At 44.1% G+C, this 26,813-nt stretch overlaps 1 protein-coding gene across 1 annotated transcript in view; it reads left to right on the forward strand.

The window, feature by feature from the left end:
- Positions 1-1,851: 1,851 nt before the first annotated feature.
- LOC147698304 (uncharacterized) overlaps positions 1,852-26,813 on the forward strand; it is a 50,274-nt gene continuing 25,312 nt past the window's right edge. The window contains exon 1 of the mRNA XM_086936220.1: positions 1,852-2,167. Within this exon, the coding sequence (XP_086792346.1) occupies positions 1,852-2,167 (316 nt within the window). The remainder of the gene's footprint in view (positions 2,168-26,813) is intronic.

A 26,813-nucleotide genomic window follows, 5' to 3' on the forward strand; every position in this document is an offset into this window, starting at 1 on the left:
GAGGTAGCCAGTGTAGAGACGTCTATCCTAGCCTTGGAGACGGACTATCAGCGACAGAAGGAAGAGGTACTACTGCGTAAACTATTGGATGAACAACGGCGGCTCAGGGAGCTGGTAACGGACGAGGCGCGTACACAGGCGTTGGCAACCCTGCACCGGTTGTATGACGTGGGTGACAAGTCCGGCAGACTCCTAGCATGGCTTGGACGAAAGGAACGGGCGGCGAGATGGGTAGATCGGGTCACATTGGCAGACGGCAGCCAAGTACACACAGACGAGGCTATTGCGGAAGCCTTTGCAGCCTACTATGAAAGCTTCTATAGAGCCAGGGATCTGGGTACGGAGGAGGACGCGCTGCAATATATGGGCGACATGGAGATACCGACTCTGTCCCCCGAGGCTAGCGAGGCGTTAGAGGCAGCGGTGACTCTTGAGGAAATATCTGATGCCATAGCCTCGCTGAAACCAGGGAAGACCCCTGGGCCGAATGGATATCCGGCCGAGTTTTTCAAACGGGCTGCGGACCTGCTGCAGCGTCACCTAAAAACCCTGTTTCTGGAGGCGTGCCAGGCGGAGAGCCTGCCGCCAGACTTAGCATTGGCCAATATTGTACCGATTTATAAGGAGGGCAAACCAAGAGATGAATGCGCCTCCTACCGCCCCATCTCCCTCCTCAACATGGAGACAAAGATCCTAGCCACTATCTTAGCTAAACGACTGCGGTCGGTAATAACAGATCTTATACATATGGACCAGTCAGGCTTCCTCCCGGAGAGAGCGATCAAGTTGAACCTCCGTCGCACACATAACTGGCTACAGGAGGTTGAGGGAAGAAGCGAGCCCCACTGGTTCCTCTCCCTAGATGCAGAGAAGGCCTTTGACGCGGTGCATTGGCCTTTCCTAATGGCGTCGCTGCAGAGGTAAGGGTTCGGCCCTAAGTACCAGGCATGGGTTCGGCTCCTATACTCGGCACCGAGGGCGCGTGTTCGGGTTAACGGAAGTTTATCCCGCGAATTCCCAATCAGCAGGGGCACTCGCCAGGGATGCCCGTTATCACCCCTTCTGTTTACACTCACTATTGAAATTCTAGCGATCAGGGTCAGACACAACCCTGGGATTAGGGGTTTCTCGCGGGGTGGTGTAGACTCGGCACAGGAGAAAATATCCCTATACGCCGACGACGTGCTATTGTTTGTAACTGAGCCAGACACTACGATCCCGGAATTGTTCAGGGAGCTGGAGGGTTATGGCGCTAGGGCAGGCCATACCGTGAACTGGCATAAATCAGTCCTCTACGACCCACATGGTCTGGAGCGGGGGGAGTGCCTACCGGGACAACTCATACATACCAAGGACGGCTTTCAATATCTGGGAGTATTCATCGCTCTAAACAGGGGACTCTCCTACCGCAAGAATATTGCGCGAGTTATAGACCGCGCCTCGACGGAGATGAACGGGTGGCGCCAGCTCCCACTCACCCTACTGGGACGAGCGGCGCTATATAAAATGGTTCTCCTACCAAAGTTCCTGTACGCGCTACAGAACGAATATTACCCACTGCCAGCAAAAACGATGAATAAAATCCATGCGAACCTTAGGGCCTTCCTGTGGCTGGGGAAACAGCCGAGGGTGGCACTTACAACGCTGCAGCGCCACCAATATAGTGGGGGGATCTACCTTCCTAACCTGGAGGCGTATTACTGGGCGGAACACCTTACACCGATTAATGAGTGGCTGCATGCGGCAGCGGACCACCCCACGTACGCGCTAGAGAGGGCTAAGCTATCCACCAGAAACCTATTATACTATTTATATGGAGGGACGTTGGGACAGTCGCTTCTACCGGCCACAATGATCACATTGACAGCATGGAAAAAGGCCACGGTGCGCATGGGATGGGACAAGAGGCCCACCCGGCAGACACCGTTATGGCACTGTAAATGGCTGGGGGAACTCAGTAAACTGCGTGGCTTCGGAAGATGGGACGATATAGGCATCTCAACAATTGGGGATGTGATTGCGCGAGGGGAACTGAAGTCCTTCCAGATGCTTAAGACTGACTTTGGTCTCCACAACACCCAGTTTTACAAATACGCACAGCTAAGACATGCATGGAGGGCGCAAAACATTACACTCTCAGACATTCCAGAATATGCTCCACTGGAGGGTAGGTTGCTTCAGGAGCAGATACTGGGACGGGCGGTATCCCTCACCTATAAAACACTCACTAACAACATGCTGGGTGACTTGCAGGGACTATGGAGTAAGTGGGAGGCTGATGTGGGGGGTATGGAGGACCTGGACTGGGAGTTGGTCCTCATGCTCCCACGTGAGGTGGCGATTAAATCGAGGCTACGCCTAATCCAGATGAACGTGCTCCACAGGACCTATTTTGATAGAATGCGGCTGTTTAAAATGGGAAGAATACCAGATTCGGCGTGCCTTAGGTGTCGCCACCAGAGTGGTGATTTCTTCCACACGATATGGGCGTGTGACGCTATTCAAACGTACTGGGATCACATATTCGCGGAACTGAGTGAGGTTCTGGGAGTGGCTCTAGCACGCGACCCTAGGCTGGCACTACTAGGTATGACGACTGAGGTGGACTTTGCACGCCCTCTGATAATCTTCTTGGTCCTTGCATTGGTAGTGGCAAAGAGGGATGTTGCAAAATACTGGGGTGCAGTCGAACCACCAGATATAGAGGAGTGGAGGAGGGGTCTGGACTTGTATATGGCCGCAGAGAGAGTAACGTACAAAGCTAGAGGGTGCCCTAAGAAGTTCCGGAGAGTATGGGCAAAATGGAGACAATTCCATGGTCTGGAGTGAAACCGATATGGGGCAGTGTTGTCGGACGGGAGGGTTGTCTGACGCAGTAGATTTGCCCGACTTATTCACAAGAACCACACGAATACTGAATGGCTAGACCATGTAAGAGAGTGTGAGGAGGCCTTGCGAGGGGAAGATAGGATGGGTCTGAGGGGGTGGAGGGGGGTAGGGGTAGTATGCTGCTGCTTTGGGGGATGTTTTATTGTGTTCATGTTGTTATCTTGCACTTTACTTTGATACTGATGGCATAAAAGTTGCGACACCTACGGACAGAGGCGGAATGTTGACGCCCTGCCGACTGCTGATTTATGGCAACAATTATGCTTTTTGATGCAACAATAAAAAGAATTTAAAAAAAAAAAAAAAGGATTGTTATGCTTGTGCTGCTAGTGATAAGACCAAAGTTGTACGGCAATCTCCTCTTGCTCCTGTGAAATTTCCTGAACGTCCTTGGGAAAGGTTGGCAATAGACTTTAATGGTCCTATTTCCAGATTAGGATCAAGTTGTAGATTTCTTATGGTTTTAGTTGATTACCATTCTAAGTGGTTTGTTGTTGAAACATCTGAGACTATTACAACGGAAAAAGTAATTAAATTTCTAGAAAAAGTTTTCTTAAATGAGGGAATTCCTAAAATATTGGTGTCAGATAATGGTCCCCAGTTGGTTTCCAAAAGAATGGAGGAATTTCTTTGTAGTAAGAGTGTTAAGCATGAAAAAGTCGCTTTGTTTAGACCGCAGGCGAATGGTTTAGTTGAGAGGATCAATCGTTTGATCATGGACAATATACAACATTCTTTATGCAATGGTTTATCTTGGTCTGAGGAGTTGAAAAAGTTAATGTGGTCTTATAGAGTAACACCGCACTCTATGACTGGTATTTCACCTTTCATTTCTCTTAAAGGGAGGGAACCGGGGTTGAAGGAGATACTAGGGTGGTTGAAGGACAGAGATTGTGTGTGGGTGGATCGTGATGTGATTGGAAAGCAAGTTGCTAATAAACAAATTGTTGTTGCCAAACATTATGATCATTCAAAAGGAGTCAAGATTCCTGATATCAAATCGGGTGATTGGGTGGTGGTAAAACGCGGTGGTACTGTTGCTAAAGGAGACAGCAAATTTTCTAAACCTATTCAAATGAAGGAAGTAAAAAGGAATGTTGTAATTTTGTGTGATGGGTCAACTTGGAGTTTTGGAAATGTTGCTAAATGTTTCTCTCCTCTAATGGGTGGTGACTAAATTTTTCATTTATTGTCGTCTTTTTATCATCATTCATTGTGTAAATAATTTCTTCCAATGTTGTTTCTTTTATTGTAGCATATGTGGGGGGAGATGTGTAGAGATGTCTCATTTGGAATGTTAATGTGTTGCCTAGCAGCTCAGAGTGTTATGATTAGAAAGGACTGAACTGAGCTGTGAAGCAGGTTGTGGGTGAAGCTGGAGGTTCCTGTGCAACTCTACAATAAACCTTTTATTTCTGCTTGCTTTCCTGGATTCATCTTTACAACACCCATGACCTCCAACTCTGCACCTCACCCTTGCTGACCCTCGGTGACTGACTTCAGAAAGAGGCTCAAGACCTGGGTTTTGACTGTGACCTACAGCACGCACCAGGATACCCGTGTGGGTGACAAGCTGCGCTTTATAAATTTTGATTGATTGATTGATTGGTGGTAAAGTGTCCAGAGTCCTAAAGCCTACAAAAAGAAGGTCTGAAAAAGTGAAGGAGGAAGGGAAAAAGTTTTGAGTGACACTTCAGAGGGGGTCATTTTCCAACAGCAGCAAAGTGTTATTCAGAACAATTCGCTATTGTATGGAGGGAGGGGGATTATAAAGGGAGGAGAAAGGAAGCATGGAGATGGTAGGAGAGAAAAGACAGGGAGAGGAAAAGGGATGTCAAAGGTTCTTCTGGGAATCAGAAAATGGTAAGATTCCAGTGTGAGATTTTGCTTGATGACATGGGTCTTCTGTTCTCCATAAGTGTTGTAAGATTACAAATAACTATTCAAAAACAGACGATATTAAATTCAACTTATTTACAAGTGGAGAAGAGTACATACCTGTCAAGTTTTAATAAGTTGCTGATATCGGCTGATCGGCGCAAGCAATATAACACCTGTCATTGATTTATTTTTTTCTAGCTCCTCCTGTACGATCCACCCAACATGTTAATCTTGCTAATCTTGCTATCCAGGTATGGTGTGATAATTTAATATTCCTCAGGTAATATGCACAGTAACCTTTCAAGGTGATGTTGGAGGACTGAGAGAGCTAAGGAAATGCTTTGATTGTACATCTGTTGATGTCATAGTAGACATTTAATCAGGCAGGACACCAGATGAACAGCGCATTTTATGTGTGTTGGAAAACGAGGCAAAATCTGTGTGGCCTGAACAAATAACATGACTGCATTTGTCCTTCACTGGGAACCAAACACCCAATTGTACGGCCTGACTCTCCGAGGGTATCGTTGCACAGCAGTCTGAGGCTTACTCAAGGGAGGTGGTGTGGGCTAGATATTACCATTACAGGTGTGCAGCAATAACACTTAATAATCTATTGTCCAGTGTGTACTTTGCTTTAAAAAAGTAAGAGTATGTTTAGAAATATACATAAGCTGTTGGAATTACTTTGTGAAATTGCCTAAAATCTCCACCCCTCCCGCAGGGGGGTGGGGTCTAGTACCACCACTCCCATGTATGCACATCATCTTGCCGTCGAATGCAGTTAGCTGAACATAACCTGGAGCGAGGGCCCTACGCACTGGCATTATCTCAGAGGCGACCCACCCCATTACCAAAATAGGTACACCTGCCCTGGCGACACACAACTCTGACTGAGCATTTCCTACTGACCATGAAGTATACACCTCTACATCTTAAGGGCTAACAGTCTGGGTTCTTCACCTAAGCGCAGCAGCACAAACACATGTTTAAGCATCACTTTAGAATGACAGTAGTCATCACATTTGTGGACATTAGAATGCATTGCACCACTTCACCTCCAGGGGATGCCCTTCTTCAGACATCCCCAACTGAGCCATTCATCACTTGGCACACTTCTCAAAACATCTTCAGCTGTAGAAACAAAGTTCCAGCCCAGGAGGTGTTAAAATGCTGGCTGAGCCCTTGAGGGGTTATTCTTTTCAAGTCCCATGAGACTTAGGGGGAGACATCCATTTTCATGCTGAGGGAAACTGTGTTGCTCCTGCAGCTCCCTCTGCACCTTTGCACACATGTGGAGGAGACATCATTCTCCTGGAGCCACCACAAGCAGAGGAATCACTTTCTGCTCCTGCAGTGCGGTCTTGGCCGGCAAGGAATTATGGGAGCTCTAGTACATTCTAGTAGCAGCACGGCCAGCACCCTCGTGTGCTACCATGGGAGCTGGCACCACATTGTTGGTCTGCCCAATCTGGCAGGCAGACACTGAGACCCGCAATGGTTCCACTGGCCTTGGAGGAATATGGGGGCATTCCCCCCTCCTCCTTCTCTTCACGGGGAGCGCACCAGCGCTCTCTGTCTGTGCTTTTTTGGCAGGGGCCAGGGTGGGCTCCTGGCCCCCGCAAGGGGGACCTCTTCGCGGGAGGGGCGTGCCCAAAACCCCCCTGGTTTCATTCTTCTCACCGGGAGCCAGGGTGGGCTCCTGGTAGCGGCTCTATCGGGTCCCAGAGTTGGGGTCCCAGGCCCATGAGTACTTCACGGGGAGCGCGACAGCGCTCCCCAGCTTGACTTTGTCTGTGAGGGGGGAACAGTGTACGTGCACCCCCTCCTCCTCTTCACCATTAATTGGGCAATTTTCACAGGGAGCGCGACAGTGCTCCCCGGCTATGACTTCTCCTGCGAGGGGGGTTGCGCGATGGCACGCCTCCCTCCTCTGCAGCGCCATCACCATCGGGCGCGGAGTTGGGATCCTGGTATCTAAACTTTCTTCGAACGGGGCCCAACAGCGTTTCCCCTCCACGGATGCCTTTGGGGGCCAGATTGGGCTCCGGGCACCCCTCATGGGCCAGTTCAAGGGAAGCGCAACAGCGCTCCCCAACTTTACTTCTTTCTGGGGGCAGCCCCAGGGACCTGATCGACCCTGGGGGCATATTCAAGACTGGCGGCTAGCCCCACATGCTTCGTTGTTGGTCTGCCAGAGGTCAAATGTTGCCTACCTTTTGGGGGGAATTTCTCAGCCCCCAGGGGACCAATCTTCACAATTCTGACCGTCTTCTTGCTTCTGGTGGGGCTCTCTAGCCACTGGGAGCCCTTGCTTTCTCCCTCTGAGTCTCACAGAGGGTGGATGCAGTGGGGAGCTGTCTTCACTGGCTACCTGCAACAGCTTGTCACCTGGCTCTTCCCCCTGTGCAGAGGCCCCAGCTTCTGCGCACTGGTCCCGGTCTCTTCTCCTGGTGCTGTTCAGAATCCTGGGACAGTCAGCGGGTTCCTCCTTCCAACTGCCCATTGCGCCAGGCTCCAGAACTAGTCTTCCTCAGCAGACCACACCCCAGAGAGAGCTTCTCTTCTTGTTCAAACACTTTTTAAAGTTTGAGGAGGGGACTGGCAGGAAGTCTCTGTTTGTCGTGTCAAAGAGTGACACATCACTTCACTGCCCCTGCTTCCTCTTCCCTGCCCAGGCATCTGGGTTGGTTCAAGATGGCGTCTCCAGGGGTCTCCAGCCACATGGTCTCTGAAAATCCCTACTCCACCCTGCCTTCTCCCTTGTGCAGCCTGGTGCCTGGCACCCAGTTACAGCTGCTGATGGATGAGCCTGCAGCTTCACCCATCTTCTCTTTGGAGAGAAGGCCTTTGCTCTTGGAAGGAAGGTGATTAATCCAGCCTGCTAGGGTCAGCCCGCAGTCAGGCCCTAGTTATAGCTGACTCAGGAAAATATAACATTTCTGGATGACCCAAAAGCAGTATAAATATGACTTTGGACTCTGCAGAATATTTCTTCTCACACCAGTTACAGTGGACTTTAGTGCGTGTCTGGAATTGGTAGTCCTTAGGAGAGTAAAACTAGCACATGGGCCCCCCGTCCCAATAGGAGAATAATGAAGGGAAACCAGTAAAACATACTGACTTTCCCTGACAGGTTACTTATAAAGCCTATTTCATGTCACCACCCAATTCTGCATAAGTACTGCCCGACCATTCTCTTTGTATCTCCTCCTGGGCTGCCCACACCAGGAATCTCCCCTGTGGAGCCTGTACATGTGTGCACACGCATTTACACATGTGTCTGCATGTAACAAGCCCGGTGCCCCTTACTCCATCTGATGTGCAGCGGCCTAGTCAAGCTAGGGGGACACCAATAAAATCTACATGCAGTCTCTTTCATCATGAGTTCACTGTGGGTGAGTCCAAACTTATGAGGCTCCCCCACAGTAAAAGTTCAACAAATAGATTCTCAAAAAGCGAACAATCCCTGCGGCCCAGAGTGTCAGAACCACCTTCTAACAATGTGGTATTAGATGAGAGTGTGGAAGACCCAAAGTAACATTCTCTTCATCGAGACAAGACCGAACCAGTACCAGGAAAACAGATCTGAACTCTGACTATGGGAGTAATAACTCACCTTGAAAGCAAGGAGAGTTGATATCAGACAATTCTTGTGCTATTTGTGATGTGGTTAGAAAAGATAAGGTCAGTATCTATAAAGAAATCGAGCTACTTGGTGATCTTAAAGATCTTATCATCAAGATGTTGTGGCATGTATTTTATTTAATAACAAGTCCACTCTGACAACATCGAATTCATTCACAAGAGTTCACAATTATTTGATGTCACCTTCATGTACTTTATGGAGAGCAATGGTCAAGTTGTAACTCAAGCACCTCATGACAGAGGTTGTAGATATTGCAAAAATAAAACTTGTTACATAATGTGGTTACATTTATGATGCATGTATGATTTCTGAGTACTTTGTGAACAATCATGTACAAGTCTTTCAAAATTCTATATAACCTGTCTTGAACCATTGAGGAATTGCCGGAGTCTGTGACTCATTGATGTTCTTTTTGATGTCCTATGTAGACAAAGAAAAGTGGTCTTCTCATTTAGGTAACCCCAACAATAGCAATATTTTCAAAAGCCTGCTATGATCATCACACTTTCTAGTTCAGCATCAATGCCTCTGGCAGCCAAGGCTGTCTTCACATTTTACATTGGCATGCTTCTTCATTCATACTTGAATTTGTATTGGTCTTGTTTGACCTGCATATGGGGTAATGTATGGAGCTCGAAATGTATCATGAGCTCAATCCACAAACACCCAACACTGCTCACCCACACATCTATCCTCCATTGATCAATTCAGAGCCATAAAACATGGCCCTCATGGTACACCACCACCCGTCACCCATGCAGCTCCCACCTTCAAAATACACAAAAAAGCAACTCCACAGCACTCTTCATAACCTAACATCCCCTTGTTCATCGCAAAGCAAACCTACTTTTCACACACAGCTTAACCCCTCAATTTCGATCAGCCGCAAAAATGATTTTCAACCATTTGGAGGGACACGATGATAAACAAAACCAACAGTTTCTCTGTCTTCCAACAATTAACACCACCAACTAGTGCACCACCTTCAACTTTTAAGGATGATACTCACACCCCTGCAGCACAAACTCACACAACCTCTAGAATAGATTTTTTAGTCTACCTATTGATTGTTGCTCATTCTATTAAACAAAATAGAGTACCACATATTCCACCTATTGATAGACACAGAACTGACTTAGTTTTCATACCTCAATCATGGCTGTAGGAAGATATGGCATCCGCATTTCATGAAGCTTTTCCACTAGGATAATAAACTGACTATATCACCACAAAATTAGGAGGTTTAGCCTTCATATTTAAAGAAACAACAAATCTCACCAAACCTGGGGATGTTCCTTTACAAGGTTGTAAAATCTTCCTTGTCAGATGCAACTTTACCCCACCTTTTCATGTTACTTTGCCCTTTTATACAGGCCACCACCTAGCAATGCAACCCTCCCAGACACATTGTTAGAAACAATCTATGACATTCTTACAACATATGCATCCTTGATGACCTCAACATATGGTTTGACAAACTTAATATGGTACACCACAGAACCATCCTCAATGGAGCAGACACACATAACCTACAAAAGCTTATTCCCAGTCCCACACACATTACGAGCCACACATCATGTTTGCCAACCCAGACTTAGTCACCTTACAAAGGACTACTTCATTCATGTGGTCAGATCATTACCCTCCAACCGTAGACACCACAGCTCATCCGATCTAAAATCATCTTACTACAACTACAAAGAGAATGGTCTGGCATGTTGGAACAAGCAGATTTTGGAAGAACTCGAAAAACTACTTACCTCCATCACAGATCTTATCACAGCCAATTCTGTACAAACACTGTATGGATGGCTCCTGAAAACTTTTGATCTCTTAATTTCTGTGAAAAAACTGATGCATAAAATAAGAAAACATGCCACTTGGATGAATGCAGAATTAAAAAGGATCACTTTCCAAAGGACTACTTAGTTCATGTGGCCAACTATTACCTCACATATCCTCAGGGCCCTTGTTTTGGGGGAGAGGCATTGATGTGTATTGGGAAGCCCAGGGTGAGACCTCCAGAGAGGCCCCATGCTAGGGTTACTGCATTTCTGGGAGTATGTGGCCCAGAAGCCTATGGGAAGACCCCCTGTACCCTCATAAAAGCGTGGGTGCCGCACTGACTGTAGTTCCCGGATGGGTGGTGGACATCTGGCAATGCATAGTGTTTTATGCTAACTGCAATCATGGTGTTATTATGATATGTGCCATTTACAAGTGTTTACTCGGGTGTACTGTTGATTTTGTTTATGCATAACGTGTTGTGCTAAGTGTAAACCTACTAATAGTTACTTGTAGCTCTAGCTGTAAGAGTTATGACATAGGCCCAGTTAGCCTAGTGATTTATGTAATCCCTGTGAAGTTATGACAAGTGCCTCGTGGCACAGTGTAAATATATGTGATTGTGATCTAATGTGTGTTTATGGATAATACAAAGGATATTTTCATATAACCTTGTTTGGACTTTCTTTTGTGGTGTGCCTGTTGTGTCACTGTTGTGTTAGTTTGTTGCACAAACACTTTATACCTTATCCATGATCTGCCAAACTATCAAAGGGGTGAGCAGGGGTTATCTTCAGTGTGTAACTCCCTTAGAGTGGTAGGTTCTGCCTGGTTTGGGTGCATACCCGAGCCAACCAGAAACCCCATTTCGAACACTTATCAACAACAGGCATTTTCCCAGAAGGCACACATACACCCACTGTTAAAGAAAACGTAGGAAATTAAGACCACAACAACTACAGACCCGTAGCAAACAAACCATTCCTGGTCAAACTTATAGAAAGAGCAACTTTCCCCCAGATGTCACAATTCATTGAAGACCATTGCATGCTGTCATTCTTCCAAACTAGATTCCATTCAGGGAAAGACACTGAATCAGCCCTAATGTCTCTTTAGTATGACCTTAAAAATAGAGTAGATCAGAAAAGGGGTTTTTCCCTTTCTTCTCTTGGACCTTTCAGTGTCTTTTGACACAGTGGATCATAATACATTAATCCAAAGACTTGAGGAAGCTAGAATAGAGGCCACAGCTCTCACTTGAATCACATCATACCCACACAATAGAAATAATATTATACACACATATCCATTCTCTATTAAACCATACTGTATTCAAGCAGGAGTTCCTCGAGGCTCAATTATCTCACCCATGCTTTTCAACATCTACAAGAAATGATTAACAGATCTGACTAATGGCTTTGATTTCACCTGCTATAACAATGCAGATGACATGCAGATAATTATTAAATTGGAACGCCCAAAGGAAGTTGGAACATCAGAAATCTTCAGTTGCCTTTGGACTGCTGACCTATGGATGGCAAGGAGACACCTCAAACTGAATGCCTTCAAATTCTAAATACTCACCTGTGCTGCCGGAAAGACTATGACCTGCTTTGTACATGGTACGACAATCTAGGACTACTCTAAAAAAAATCTAAGGTGGTAAGAAAGCTCAGAATTACCATGACGCCAAGCTGCCAATTAATTCACAAGTGGATAAGGTAGCCAAATCAATCAATAGAATATGCTAATAGTTTATATCAAGGCTTGCCTTTGTCAACTAGAAGATTACAGAGAATTCTGAACACGACTGCTAAACTCCTCCTCCATGTAAATCTACAATCACATATCTACCCTGCCTTGAGGGCCTACACTAGTTACCAATTACGAGAAAAGCTACTTTCAAACTTCTTTGTATCCCAAATATACCAATACATGGCAAGGGACCACTCTTCATCAGAAATAAAATAGACAAATACAACAAAAGAAGCTACGCTCGAGAATGGCTATCCACCTCAAATTCCTACATGCAAGAAAAAAACCATGAGTGGAAAATCTTTCTCTATTCAAACAACTAAACCATGTAATCTCCTACAAATCAACATCCAACTAAATGTTCCACTGACATTCAGAACATTATTCAAGAGCTTGCTCTTCCCAACATGACGAATATACTCACATAACAATCATGTATAACACCATTATACTCGGACATGGAAAACTATGTGAGGTTGTTGTTATACAATTATCAAAGTACATTAAAATACACTTCCTGTTATAAGCAGATACATTTATTTACATAACGGGAAACGTATATTTTACCACAAAATACATGTGTGTTTCGAACCATGTCAAAATTGCTTTTTTTTACATACATATAGGTGAAAAATAGAGGGGTCTATGCCTGCTTCTAAATCTTTAGTAAGTGCTTGTGTATATGTGTTTGTATAAGTTAATTACAGTTATTTGAAAGAAAAATAGCATAATTCAACACAAGTAAATGTGCACATCAGATCATGTAAACATTGCTGCTTCTACGTACGTTTGCTATTTATATAGAGGTGTTTACTCTACTCACTAATACTTTACCAAGTTTCATGTGTATATATAAGATAATTTCAGTTTTGTTATATATAATAAATCCCCCTTCAACCTGTGCCTCATCCCTCCTCTCTCTGAGTCATACCAGACCTTTCTAACTACTATGACCTTTCAAAAATCCTTCTCAAACTTTTACCTCCTTTTTAGCCATTTCACCGAACTAACACATATGCATGACCACTACTTACATAAACAACATAGGGCTAGATGTAGGTAGGCTTTTACCGGTCGGTAACGGCCGAAATCGGCCGTTAGCGACCGGTAAAAGCCTTTTCCTATGTAGGTGGCTATTTTACTGATTCGGTAAATAACGAATCGGTATTTACTGATTCGGTATTAACCGAATCATCATTTACCGATTTGGTATTTACCGAATCGGTAAATAATATGTAGGGAGCACTGTAAACAGTGCTTCTGGGCTTTAACCCGTTGGCTGCTGCCGTCGGCCATTGGCCGACGGCAGCACTACCTCGCTGGTGCTGCCGTCGGCCAATGGCCGAGGCGACCGCGCCCGTTTTTTAAAACGGCGCACTGTCGCAAAAAAGCGGAAGCAGCCAACGGGTTAAGAATTCGGTTTTTACTACCAACTATTAGTTGGTGGTAAATAAGGAATTCCTATGTAAATGCATAAATGTGCATTTACACCTGTGCCATGTGACAGACATACATGCCCTTAGGGCATGTATGTATGCCACATGTGCACACCAGGACTAATCAGTGGTGCAACAGGGTGTCAAAGTGCCACTCTGCCACCCTTGACTTCTTCACAATTTTACAGAATCAGTAATTACCGATTCGGTAATTGACTTTCATTCCTATGGGCCTCCAGGCCCATAGGAATGAATGGCAAATACCGAATCGGTAAATACCGATTCGGTAAATACCGAATCTTACCAATTCGGTATTTTTTACCGAATTATTATCTACATTGCAATTATTGATTCGAAAATACTGAATCAGTAAAATTCGGTATTTTCGAATCGGTAATTGTAAATTACCTACATCTAGCCCTTAGTCTTTGCCCTTTCAAATAAATTCCCTTCATTCTATCCCTACTCTAAACTCTACTAATTTTACAAAAAAATCAAAAGCACAAAGTTAAAACATCTAATGCACAAGAAAATAAAATACTAATCTACTAGCTGTTAAACTCTAATATTGAGTTCCGGAGTAGGGTGCTACTGGTCGTGAATAGCATTTATGCCTCTTCAGCTGTAGTTAGAGCTATATAAATACAATTTACAATTACAAGTATAGTACAAAAACAACACATTCAAATGGTCATAACAGGTGCCTCTGTGAAAATGAAAAATTTCTTAAAAACCGAAAAAAACACCAGGAGAAGGTCCCACCACTGTCTAACATGTCAGATAAGACACCCTATCAACATGCTCACCCTTAACACAGATACATTCTCCAGTGGCATTTATGGGTCCTATTTGGAGAAGGGCGGTTGCCTGTGAGACAGTAGGTTCTATTTTTGCCCGAGTAGGTATACATAGTTTGCTCTTGTCAATACCAAGGACCATCAGCTGAGGTGGCAGTTGAGGCAGTGGCATCTCTTTTAGAAAATGCTTGTCTTGAAGTAACCTTTTATACCTCTGATAACCCTCTCTAATACTGAGAAATGTATGACCTGATTTAAAGTTCAGTGGATGGGTTATTCCATCACAAACGTGGCTGATACCCCATCTGTTGTATTACAACATTGAATATAATGCACTTGTAACATGGTGGATGGGATATCCACCACATTTGTGATGGAGTAGCCCATCCGCGGATCTTTAAATCAGGCTCTTAGATGTAACTTGTTGGAGTCTTTCAGATTGTTCACCAAATTGACTGCATTTCAAGGACCTAGTTGAAGACCTTTGAGGATTTCTTTTATCAAATCTGACCTTTGCAGTCTACAAGGTTTCCCTTTGTTGCCTCATTTATTCGATGTGTGTCTTCAGCTCCTGCTGAAGCTGCTTATCTTGTAAAAAGAGGGATTCGATTACACTGCTGCAGAAACTCAGCAGTGAGTCTGGCTCTTGGATTATTGTGAATAAAGATGCTCTGTTCTTGAGAGGGCACCACGTTACAGTGAAATCATAGATGTGTGTGAACCAAAGAACACTGAATGAGTATATTCTTGTTATGGGATATGAGATCATAATATTTCCAACAACTCAAAATACCTAAACTCACCTTGTATCCGAACCAGGGAAGGCATGGCTTGGCAGTTCGGGCTGGACTGTTCCCAGGAGGCACAGGGTCAGACTGATTTGCATATGGCCATGTCTGAACTGGGGTGGAAAAGTGGGCTAAAAAACGGTGATGGAATAAACCCGGATCTGTTGACTGGGTGTGAGTGTTTGATTGGTTCAGATGCTCTGTCCATCACCACCCCCTTTTGTACCGCTCTGTTCGTGAGAGGGCACCACGTTACAGTAAAATCATAGATGTGTGTGAACCAGAGAACACTGAATGAGTATATTCTTGTTATAGGATATGAGATCATAATATTTCCAACAACTCAAAATATCTAAACTCACCTTGTATCAAAGCATATACATTGGATAGAAAATAAAAAAAATTGATGAAGAGCTTCAACTGTTGTCTGAAGTTCTCTATACATACATTGCATCTCTTATTTTTGGAAGGACATAGAGCAACCTTAGCCAATAATATCTTTGGCACCATGTATGGTTTTTGTAAATCACTAATGTACGACTTAATAGGCTTTTGATTATATTACAGAAATTTCAAAATTTAGCAGTCAGGACAGCAGCAGTGATCCAAAGACACATTGAGATCCCATCCACATTGTGCATATTGCACTGAATAACTGTGATATAGTTCATGATTCTTTAATGTATTTGGTCTAAGGCCCCATCCTGTTTGAATAAACTGTTAATTCTATGTTTGTGCACATAATAGCAAACAACAAATGGGTTCGTGACATTTAAAAAATAAAAAGTCATCAGTGGTTAATCATCTTCAATAGTTGAAGATAAACTCTCACATGGCTGTCTGCTTAACTTAAGTACACTCAATGGGAATTATTCACAAAGGTAAGTTTGAAATTTTGTGGAACTTTATTATTTTTTGTCTATTCATAAACCACAAGTTAATAACAACTTTACAACTGTGGAGACTTCGTAGTCCGGGCACAGAACCTTGTACATAGAAAGATTGGACAGGCCTATATTTTTATGTGCGGAGTTCTTGCTATGAAAAAACTATGAGTTAATAGTTCATGACTATGACTGCATGACTGCAGAGACTCTGCAGTCGTGCCACAGAATTCAGCCTATGCAAAATAGGACCAGCCTATATTTTTGGGAACAAGGGGCCATATTAACTAGAAAGGGCGATATAATATCGCACCTACTATCGGCAGGAAACTGCCGCTAAAGCGGCGATAATGGGCTTAATAATATGCCCTTGTGAATTCCCACAGAAGCCCAGGTTCTGGTGATAACCTGGACTTCTATGGTAATTCACAAGGGAATATTATCAAGCCCATTATCGCCACTTTAGCAGCAGTTTCCTGCCGATAAAAGCGGCGATAATGTATCGCCCTTTCTTGATAATATGGCCCAAAGTTCTCCACCCCATCAGCAGAATCTCTGCAGTCGTGAAATCACTATTAACTCATAGTTTGAGAATAAAAACAAAATAGCAAACCTCCACAAAAGTGCGCGTTTATATTTAGGATCCGGCAAGTCGTTTTTGAATAACAAGAAGTAGTAAAGTTACTACAGCAAAGAAAAACTTACAAAAAAGTGTAAGTTTACCTTTGTGAATCACACCCTAAGTTTCTTAGTAGTGGTGAATTGTGAGATGTTAAATGATTTGAAAGGCTTAGCAAATGGATCTCTTTTAGGAATGAGTGCTTTCAAATGTTAAACATAATAAAGAACATTAAAAAGAGTAAACAAATAATTAAGTTATCTATCATAGGATCACTGGCTTTTACTTCCCTGGGAAAATCCTCGAAATCCGTTTCCAGTCAGTTGCAAACGGACTCCAGTTCTTCCAAACTGGCCATACATGCAGCACTGAAACATCATAAATACCGGTAGAGGGCGGTCATCCAAGGATCTCTGCTGATTGTGACCCCTGCCTCCAGAAGGTCGTCAACAAGTCAGTTGTCTCAGTTACCATTTGTAAATATGGATGGACATCACAGGAACAGAACTAAGAGGATCCACGTCCTTCTTCCCAACCAAAAAGTAATAAGATAAAAAGACACATCGAAAAGTCTAAGCTTTGGCACGTTCACCTGCTCTCCCTTCAGCCTTTCCCCAGGGGGCCTATACTTGGGCTTTCTTGGTCGCCTGGTATAGATGCCACTACTGGCTTCTATGATACAGATGTGCAACCTCAGAGGACTTTCTTTTGATATTACCCATCTATTGTCATATAACCTGATGCCATCAGGTACCCTGTCGATGACAATGAATGAAAGGTAGGATTCGGTAGACAGTTTTCATAGGGGAGCATGAGCTGAGCCAAGCAGTGTCCCTTGGATTAACACTGCCCCACCCGATCACAACCTTTACAAGATGTGGGGACATAAAAAGGCGGAGAGTGTGTATGGAAGCAGCTCTGAAATCAGGGACCTCATGCAGTGTTGAATCTGGAAAATTCAGGGCGTGCATGTTTTTACCCATTCTGGGGCTACAAACGAGGGATGCCCCGCTAAGTAGGGACAAGATATCAGCCCCAGTTGTGAACTCTGGCACCATCATTTCGGTAAATTCTGTAAAAAACGATATGGAGATATTTTTTAGCAAGGGCTCTATTCCCTATTGTAAAGTAATTACTAGATGCAAAAGTATTATTAGCACCATAGCAGTTGTCATCTTTTTGATATACTTGAACCAATGACTTAAAGGCTTTAGAAATTAGGAGTTTAATTATACAGGAAATAAGTGCTGTCTGCAAAATTAATACATGTCACACATTTTTGATGTAGTGCATCTATTTTTCTTTATTCGTGGAAATAATAGATTGTCTTAAAATGTGTGCGATGACAAAGAATATTTTCGAATTCAGTGTTAGCACATTGCTGTGACAATTTATGACAGACCATTAGAGTTTGAAGTAGTAGTCGTCTTGATTAGACTAAATAGCCAGTCTCGCTTTTACCACCAGATTTCTAAGCACTTGTAACAGATCATTATATTCATTTATCATTGTCTGCCTGTTCTGATGCAAATAAGCACCGAATACCAATCCCATCACTCATAGTACACACAGCAACTGAAAGCAACAGTAAATTGCGATTTAAGTGCCAAGGAAGGTGGAAATGAGGCTCTGCGTTTTGACTCATTGAATAACTGTCAGAAGCATTGCTAAACTAAGCAAACCGAGCTAGAAAGAATGTTCTATTCCTGTAGTGTGGGTATTTCTTGGTATCTAGATTCACGGGTAATACAACTGAATGCTGACATCTGAATTGTCTAGAGAGAATCCCATTAACATACTTGTCAAGGAAATGTGAACACATAGAACAGGCGGACACATTTCTTGGGTGCAAAATGTGCCTCGCGAACGTGGGGCACAAGTTTCGCCCCTCCCACTCACTCCGGGCGCATTGGGAATAGACAGGTCGGGAACAGAAATGCTGGAGGTGTGACTTCCACCATACATTATTAAGATACTTTACAAGATACGTTAAACCAATTCCTAGTTGGAATACAGGATTTTCTAAACGCATTTTTCATGTTTGGTACATTTCACTGGATTGGTGAATGTGTTCTGCATTGACATGAGGCCATTTATTTCCAGATGTTTTCCGCTGTATTCCCCTACGGGGACTCCACAAACCATGGTAGAGTATTCAACCCAGGGTCGGCGCTAGGCATGGGCAGCGTGGGCAGCTGCCCCAGACCTCGTGCTCAGTTAAAACACAGGGAGCCCCCTCTTCACTGTGAAAGGCCACACTTTCACAGTTAGCATCCAGGGCCCCCTGCCCCACACAATCAAATTACAAATGCGAGGTGTCTTGACCTTGTTGTCAGGGTGTGATGGCATTCCTGGGGGTGCCGGGGTGAGGGGAAGGGACAAACAAAGTAGGGAAGTCACAGCAGCTGGGCCAGCAATTATGTGTGCTCACAGTGTCAGGGGCGAGGCAACACCTCTGTTAAGTACCGGCCATTCTAGGCGCCCTTTCTGCATTTTGTTGCTAGGTGACAGAAGGCCCCTTTGTTTGTAGGACCAGCCAGACACAGGTAAGGAGAGGTGGGTGAGGGGAGGAGGGAGCAGCCAGATCAACTGGCGCTTGTTTACTTTTGTATCACCTATTCTTTTGTGGGAAAGTGCATTTAAAATTTATTGAAATTGAAAAATAACTAAAGCAAGACAGAGTGGGTCGAAAAGGGACAAGATTGATTTTATTCAAACCCAAAGCACATTAGTGCCACTTTACAGAGTTTGCCAATGAAGCACTACTTTTGTATTAATGTCTTTCTCCGAACAGCACTATTTTCCCCGGGTGGGGAGGGGGCCTTTCCTGGAGGTACTGAAATACCTGCTTGATGTGTGGATTGGTAAACAAAATGTGTACCGCCACTCCGTGTTCAGGGATGTTGTCTTATTAAACCATACTGCTTACGTGTTGTAAGGATATAAGCAATGGATATTGAAACGGGTCCCTTCTGGCCCTGTAGTCATGTCTTTAACTTTTCATGCAAAAGCACTCATTGATTTCTGAATAATGAGTGCAATAGAGTTAAGGTAACCAATTTCTTCCTTCTTACATTTCACATGCTTTAATTAATCTTATATTCCTCATGAGTGTTTGCTTTTTCCAGGATGTTGTCACTTTGGGCCAGATGTACGAAGTATTTTTACATGTGCAAACGGGTTTGCGTATGCAAAAACAACTAAGGGCGATGTACAAACCCTAATTAGTGAATCGCAATTTATTTGTGACTCGCTAATTAGGATTTGTGACTTGCTAGTCGGAGGGGGCGTTTCAAGGGCATCCCTTCCTAATAGCGAGTCTGAGCCCTATGTATGACTGTTTTGCGACTGCAGTTGCGGTTGCAAAACAGTCGCAATTTACCACCTACTTCAAGTAGGTGGTAAAGCATTCACAAACAGGAAGGGATCCCCAGGGGACCCCTTTCCCTTTGGGAATGCACGTGAAAATATTTTTTAAGGGCAGGCAGTGGTCCCAGGGACCACTGCCTGCCCTTAGAAAATGAACCAAAAACGTTTCATTATTTTTTTCAAATGCATCCCGTTTTCCTTTAAGAAAAACGGCTGCATTAAAAATGAAACCAGCTTTATTGAAAAGCAGTTCCAGACATGAAGGTCTGCTGAGCCCAGCAGGCCACCATCCCTGGGAGGGCCAGCCATTCCCAATGGGGTCGAAAATAGAAAGTGGCTTATTAATATTTATGAGCCTCGCACTCTGCTATCCCATTGGGAATCGCTAACAGTGTCTCTGACACTGTTGTACATTTGCTTTTGCGACTCGCAATTTTTCGCAATTTGCGAGTCACAAAAGCAAGTGGTCGTACATCTGGCCCTTATTCTTTTTGAGCAGAATATTACTCTAGTCTAGTGCGTAATTTGAATTGAGTTGCATCATGGTATTTATAGCGGGGCACAATTGGGTTGTAGTTGAAGGTAGTGCGAGTTTCTCTCAGTGAGGCAGTATGGTGTTCAGTGGGGAGAGGATGTGGCACTATGGCCAAAGCTGCCGACTTAGGAACTGGGGAGCCAGGTTCAGCCTTCTTAAGCAGACCACTCTCCTGAGGGACCACTAGACCTTATAAGCCCTGGTGTCTCAGAAGCAGCAGGTGGACCTTAGCGATGGCAAGTGTGGGCTAACCTTGAAGGCCTGTCCACAACGACCCCTAAAGCTCAGCTCAAGTCTTTTGGGCAGGCCTATTAAGCAGCACACCATAGAGCATCAGTGACTCTGTCACTAAGGTCACAGAACCCTTGAGCAAGGAGGCTCTAGGGTGTTGGGACCCGTGACATCACACTGAGCGCTCACTTCGGGTGGGGACATCATGTTTGCAAGTATATTTTGTTTTTAAAAGCGCTTACTGCCTCCTTCCTGGCCAATTTTCGGCTACAATAAAAATGTCATGATAACTCCATTGATTTATGTTCCTATTTGAGGGAGATCGGAGGTTAGTCTAGTGGAAGTTTTGACTTGTGGAAAGGTAGAGCATAGGGTTAATGTGCCTGCTGCAAAGAACATGTACCATACAGATCACAAAGTGTACATAATGTAAATAGGTCAGTGGGTTACTGCTTTTGTCAGTGAGATCCTTTTGTTGCTGGCAGTTAATAAGTCAAAATCCTAACATTGAACAGTGAGCTATTAACTGTCATTTAAGAGCTGCATGCAAACTGCAAGGTATACATTGGAGGGTTATGTTTTTCCCTAGTCTTTGGTTATTTTATGTATGTATGTATGTATGTGTATGTATGAAACTTATATAGCGCAGGACTTACCCTGGGGCATCTCCGCGCTTGCTTAGGGAACCCGTCCTAGTATTCCCCTGTGAGATAGCCCTGGAAGGGTATCCACAAGGTGAAAGCCAGGCATCCCGCCGCGAAGGGCCGATGTGGAGATTAAGCAAGCTATTGCCCAGAGTCGCAGAGTGTGAACCCGTGAGTCGAGAAGGCACCGGAGCGAGAATTATCGAGTCCGTGGGATTATTGAGCCCAAGACCCGCCAAGGCGGGGAATTGAACCCTGGTCCAGGGCCGAAACTCAAGCTCCAGGTCTGCCGCCTCTAACCCCTGAGCCACACTTCAAGGATTCATTTGGATAGAACTCAATTCTGGCTATTAAAGAGAACCCCCAACCATGGTATTACGTTCTAAATTCAGAGTTTGTGTTTATCCAGACCAATCACTAATAAACTATAATGTCTACTAATATGATTGTCATGTGACTCCTACACCTTGTAGTCCTTTGTCTTATGTAACATTTCCTATACAGTGATTTATACACGTATGTTAGATTGTCTGTATAATATGTGTAATATAACATTCTCTGACACCCTACACTGGTAGCAGTAGCGCTGTAAATAAAATTAAATGCATCTGTGCGAGAATGTGGTTATTGAGACTTGAGGGGCACTGTTAAAGGGTGGTAGTGAGGGAATCCGTGGCAGTGGGAGCCATTTGGGGACACTAACAAACATTGTTGCATAGGGCTCCACCAGAGCTAAAGCCGGCCACTTGCATTTCTCCAATTCTAATACCAAATCAAAAACGTAGATTTGAAAACCCCTTGAATCTGCAGCATACCTTCAAGTCAGTGTATGATTTAGCAGTGGTCTCGTTGTTCTAGGTCTTTTTTTATTGATGTACAATCTTCATTTGTTTGCAATGGTGTCTTGTAATTTTGTATTATATGTGTTGTGTTTTTTGCACTTAACATAATTCTGGCAAGTAAAGAGCCCACACACAAAAAAGATTGTCCTAAGACTCTTAGCATGTGCGTGTGGGATACTGGTGAGAAGATTTATGTTAAAAGAAATTACTTAGTATTAATGTCATCCTAAAGTGGCACCATAATGACACAAAATGATAAGGGAGACTTTTGAAATTTGCAATTACATCCATGTTGTGAGAGGTTTTCTCTTGTGTCATTTTATATTTTGAATGACCTGCACTCCTCATTACCCCAACAGGATCTCTCTCCCTTATGAGACAGAACTGGAATGTTCACCATGCACTCATCGGGAAACGATCAGTTAACAAGAAGTAAAAAAACATCCATCTTTCTAAGACCTGGAACTAGCTTTTCCATCCAGTGTGACAAATATAATCCATTTAATACAGTTTTAAAATATATGTAATTATTTCATTTGCATATTTATCTTTTTGTTATTGTTACTGATGTCCACGTTAGGTCTCTTCAGGGATGCCAAATAAGATCAATAGACCTGAGATGTCACTTTCTGTGATGTTACTTCTTGTGATGATACATGCAAATAAGAGGGACCTTACATCTTCCCTTTCGCCCGGGGCCCCAAAAGTTCTAGGACCGGCCCTGATTCAACCCAGTTATCGCTTCACAATTCAAAATGTACACACTCCACTATGCCAGATAGCAAGGAATGGGGAACGCAGAATGTCATGCAGTGCGACAGTTGTCATGAAGGGAACTTGAATGAGGGTTTGTGTTGACAGGGATTATAAAGTAGTTGCAATATTGACCCTTCGTGGGATGGCCCATGGTATGACTGGCAGCTGTGTTTTGATGGCACTGTTGTGGAGCAGGTGGCAGACACACAGCAGATCATCAGCATTTAGTGGCTGGACTTGAGCTCTACATTGTCTCTGAAAAAAGCTATTGATAGGACACCCCAGTGGCTGGCATGGTAGGGCATCACATACCACCACGTGCCATGTTGTATATCTCAAGTTTCCGCTACCAATGCCTGTAAATGTGTAGTGTTCTGTGCTGCTCTATGCACAACTGGCCACAACGTTTGCTGTTCATGTGTCTGGGTATTACACTCTGATAGTGGCCAGTATGGCTACAATATTCAATCACCTTTGGTGGATTGTGGGGAGGGGGGGTGGACTAGAATAATAGAACATCCATTATCTGTTTGCACACAACACATAGAGATTGGCACTGCACCTATCAGAATGATACCATGAGTTCTAAAGTTGCATCTCATTATAGGAAATCAAGCAAAGAGGCTCAATTTGGTGGTGCTGTAGGACTGTATTATTGCAGACAGTTTCCCATTTCTTCCCGCATTCTGCAAATAAAGTTGTAATGGTCTATACATACATTCATATAGTCGCACATTTTAGTGGATTGCCAAAAAAAAGTACTATTATAATGGAAATATGTAGAGGTATCAAGTGATGCCACATCCAGTGATCCTCGCAAATCGCAAAGCATGAAATAGCTAATGTGTTGCGTTTTGTAAGCATGGTTCATCATGATCCTAAGAATCTCGCTGCAAGTAGAGAGGCTGAAAATTCAAAAAAGTGTAGCAACTTAAAATGTTCTTAGATTTATTTTTTCTATTGAAAATGAAGGAGAACAATGAGTACAGGGATGGAAGCCTGTTTCATGTAGAGGGGTCTGCACCAAAAAGGTTTGGCCACCAAGCCTCAGATGCTTTCCACTATGAATCCACTGAAGATTCGAATAATGAATGCGACACAGTGTAATGACACACATTTTTCTGAATCTGAAGAAATGCAAAAGCAAAAAGTTTGCCCTTTAAAGGAATTTTACTGTCAGGTAATGTTGTAACTTGACTCTCCTGCACTTGTTGGTTGTTTGCTCTTTGGTAGGCCTCCTCTTGTCACTGGTAAGGGGTAGATAGAACTTCGTGGATATCCGTGTACAGGTGCCTGGGTGTCAAACTCTTGCTGCGTGCAACAGGACCAGGTCAGACCAGAAAAGCTTCATTACGGCATTAGACTTAGTCCTAGCATTAAGGAACTGATGGAACACAGCTCCAGGTTCAGAATGAACCACAGCAGGGTCCATGTGTGTCTGTGTCAATGCAGTTATTCAATAAGTTGTGGTGGGATCCAGTTTATAATTACAGCCTCCCTGTGCACATGGGCAGTAGCCACGTGCCAATTAGTTGCATTGCATTTCTAAGGTGTGAAATCACAAGAAGGATGGTTGGCCATAGTTTCCAACCTGGTTTAAAGGGTAATTAAGGCATTGCCCCCTTCTCAGAATGCACTGTAAAGTGTGTCTTGTAAAGCGCACTGCTACCCGCACCGCAGGCCTCGTAGCGCTATAGACCGCTGGGGAACCCGTCCTGGCTTTCCCTGTGAGATAGTTCCTCCTGGGAGTCTCCAAGGTGAAACCAGGCATCCCTGGCGTTTGTGGGGGGCCGTTGTGGAGATGAGGCAAGCTTAATGCCCAGAGTTACCGAGTGTGGTCCCTGGATTGAGTAGGCACCGAGGCGAGAATTGTCGAGTCCGCTGATCATTTTTGGTCCGAGACCCTGCCACGACGGGAATCGAACCCTGGTCCCAGCCCGTTCTCTGCTCTCGGGTCTGCCGCCTCTAACCAGTGAGCCACACCTCTCCACTGTAGGGAGCTTGTGCCAACATGATGCCGGGCAGGTGTAGTACATTCCCAATTAGATCTTCAGTAGTTTATATCCCCCAGAAAATAACTATAAGGAAAGATGTAAGTGGACTGGAACTTAAGTTAAGGTAGGCAGACTTAGGGGCTCATTTACAAGCCCCGTCAATTTAAATGGTACTCCAAGGGTGCACACTGTAGAGCCATATCTGCAAGGCCACGCAAAGCCCCCCTGCATGGCATTTCATGGACTCATAGATATAGTGAGAATCAATTCAGTACAAGTTGCTGCGTTGCCTCACAATGTGATAGGGAGGCATGCAATGGTCATTAGGGTGGGTGTGCCCACATAACACCCATGGCATTTGACACAGTCTCAGAGCTTATCCATTCCTCAAAGAAGATTATTACTCTCAAACTGAATCTCGAGGGGCTTTGACAAATTTTCAAGGAAGATCCAGGAATAGATTCAAAACATTTTCTGAGACTTCAGCTTCAGAGTCCTCCGACTCTGAAGCGAGAGGGAATAGTAATAAGAAACAAACTCCTTTTTTAGAGAAAGGCCAACAACAAAAAGTAAGATTCAAACAGCCATGGGAAATGCGAACCAGGAGAAACTTCTACAAAACGTAGCGGGCTCTTCTACCATAGTGAATTTATCAACTAGGGTCCTGACAACGGAGGAAGAATCTGTCCTTAACTTAGGACTTAAATTTGTTCCATCTAAACATACAGACTTCACTAAGATAAAATTAGAGGCAATAGAGTTTTGCCGCAAAATCAGACTAAAAGTCTTCTTCGCTAACCAACCCCCCAGTATCAGCATGGAAGCAACAGGCCTTAGGAATAAGTCTACTTTTGTACCCAATCAGAATATTCCAAAACAGGTACTCGCGTTCGAACAAATCTTGTTGTCCTCAATCACTAAACTAGAGAGCAAACAGAAATTTGTGAAACAAAACATCTCGAAGGGACAACGATCGGCCCTTAAAAACCTGAAAGAAGATCATTCATTGATCATCAAACAGGCCGATAAGGGCGGGGCGGTGGTAATATGGCCTAGAGAACAATATCTAGCAGAGGGGTCCTTGCAGGTTAACAACCAAGAATGGTACAGAAAACTGCAGGAGGACCCGCTACAACAGATCCAGGCCTCAATCACAGAGATTGTCCAAACAGGCAGAGAAAGTGGATTCCTGGGCCCTAAAGAGAGTGATTTTTTGGTAAAAAAATGCCCAAGAACTCCTGTGGCATACTTCTTACCAAAGATTCATAAAAACTTATCAAATCCACCGGGGCGACCAATCGTGTCGGGCTGCGACTCATGTCTTGAGCCCCTGTCAAAGTATATAGACTTCTTCCTCAAGCACTTTGTGGCAAATGTGAGGTCCTATCTAAGAGACACCACTGATTTCCTAGTGAAGGTAGAAGGGACCCTGTTCGACCACACGTCACAACTCATGGTAACCATGGATGTGACGTCCCTTTATACCCAGATACCACAAGACGAAGCACTGGAGGTCTTGGAACTCTATCTAGATTTAAGGGAAAGACCACATAGAGTCCCAACATCCTTCATTTTGCGATTGGCCGAAATAACCCTCAAAAGAAACTATTTCCGCTTTAACAACGACTTCTTTATGCAAATCAAGGGCACCGCTATGGGGTGCCCTTATGCCCCAGAAATGGCCGTGTTATACATGGCCGAATACGAGAAAAAATACGTGGAGGTGAACAACCCTTTTGCACATCACATTGTGCACTGGTATCGTTACATCGACGACGTGTGGCTCCTGTGGCAGGGGAGCCACACCGAGTTGAGTGACTTTCACCAGTGGCTCAATAACAGATAAAATGACATAAAATTCTCGGTTGACTCAAGCAATGTCAAAATGACATTCCTTGATGTGGAATTAAGAGATGTTGACGGTTCCTTGAAGTCCTCACTTTTCAAGAAAGCAACGGA

This window comes from Lissotriton vulgaris, chromosome 8, assembly GCF_964263255.1.
Source record: "Lissotriton vulgaris chromosome 8, aLisVul1.2, whole genome shotgun sequence".
Classification (NCBI taxonomy): domain Eukaryota; kingdom Metazoa; phylum Chordata; class Amphibia; order Caudata; family Salamandridae; genus Lissotriton; species Lissotriton vulgaris.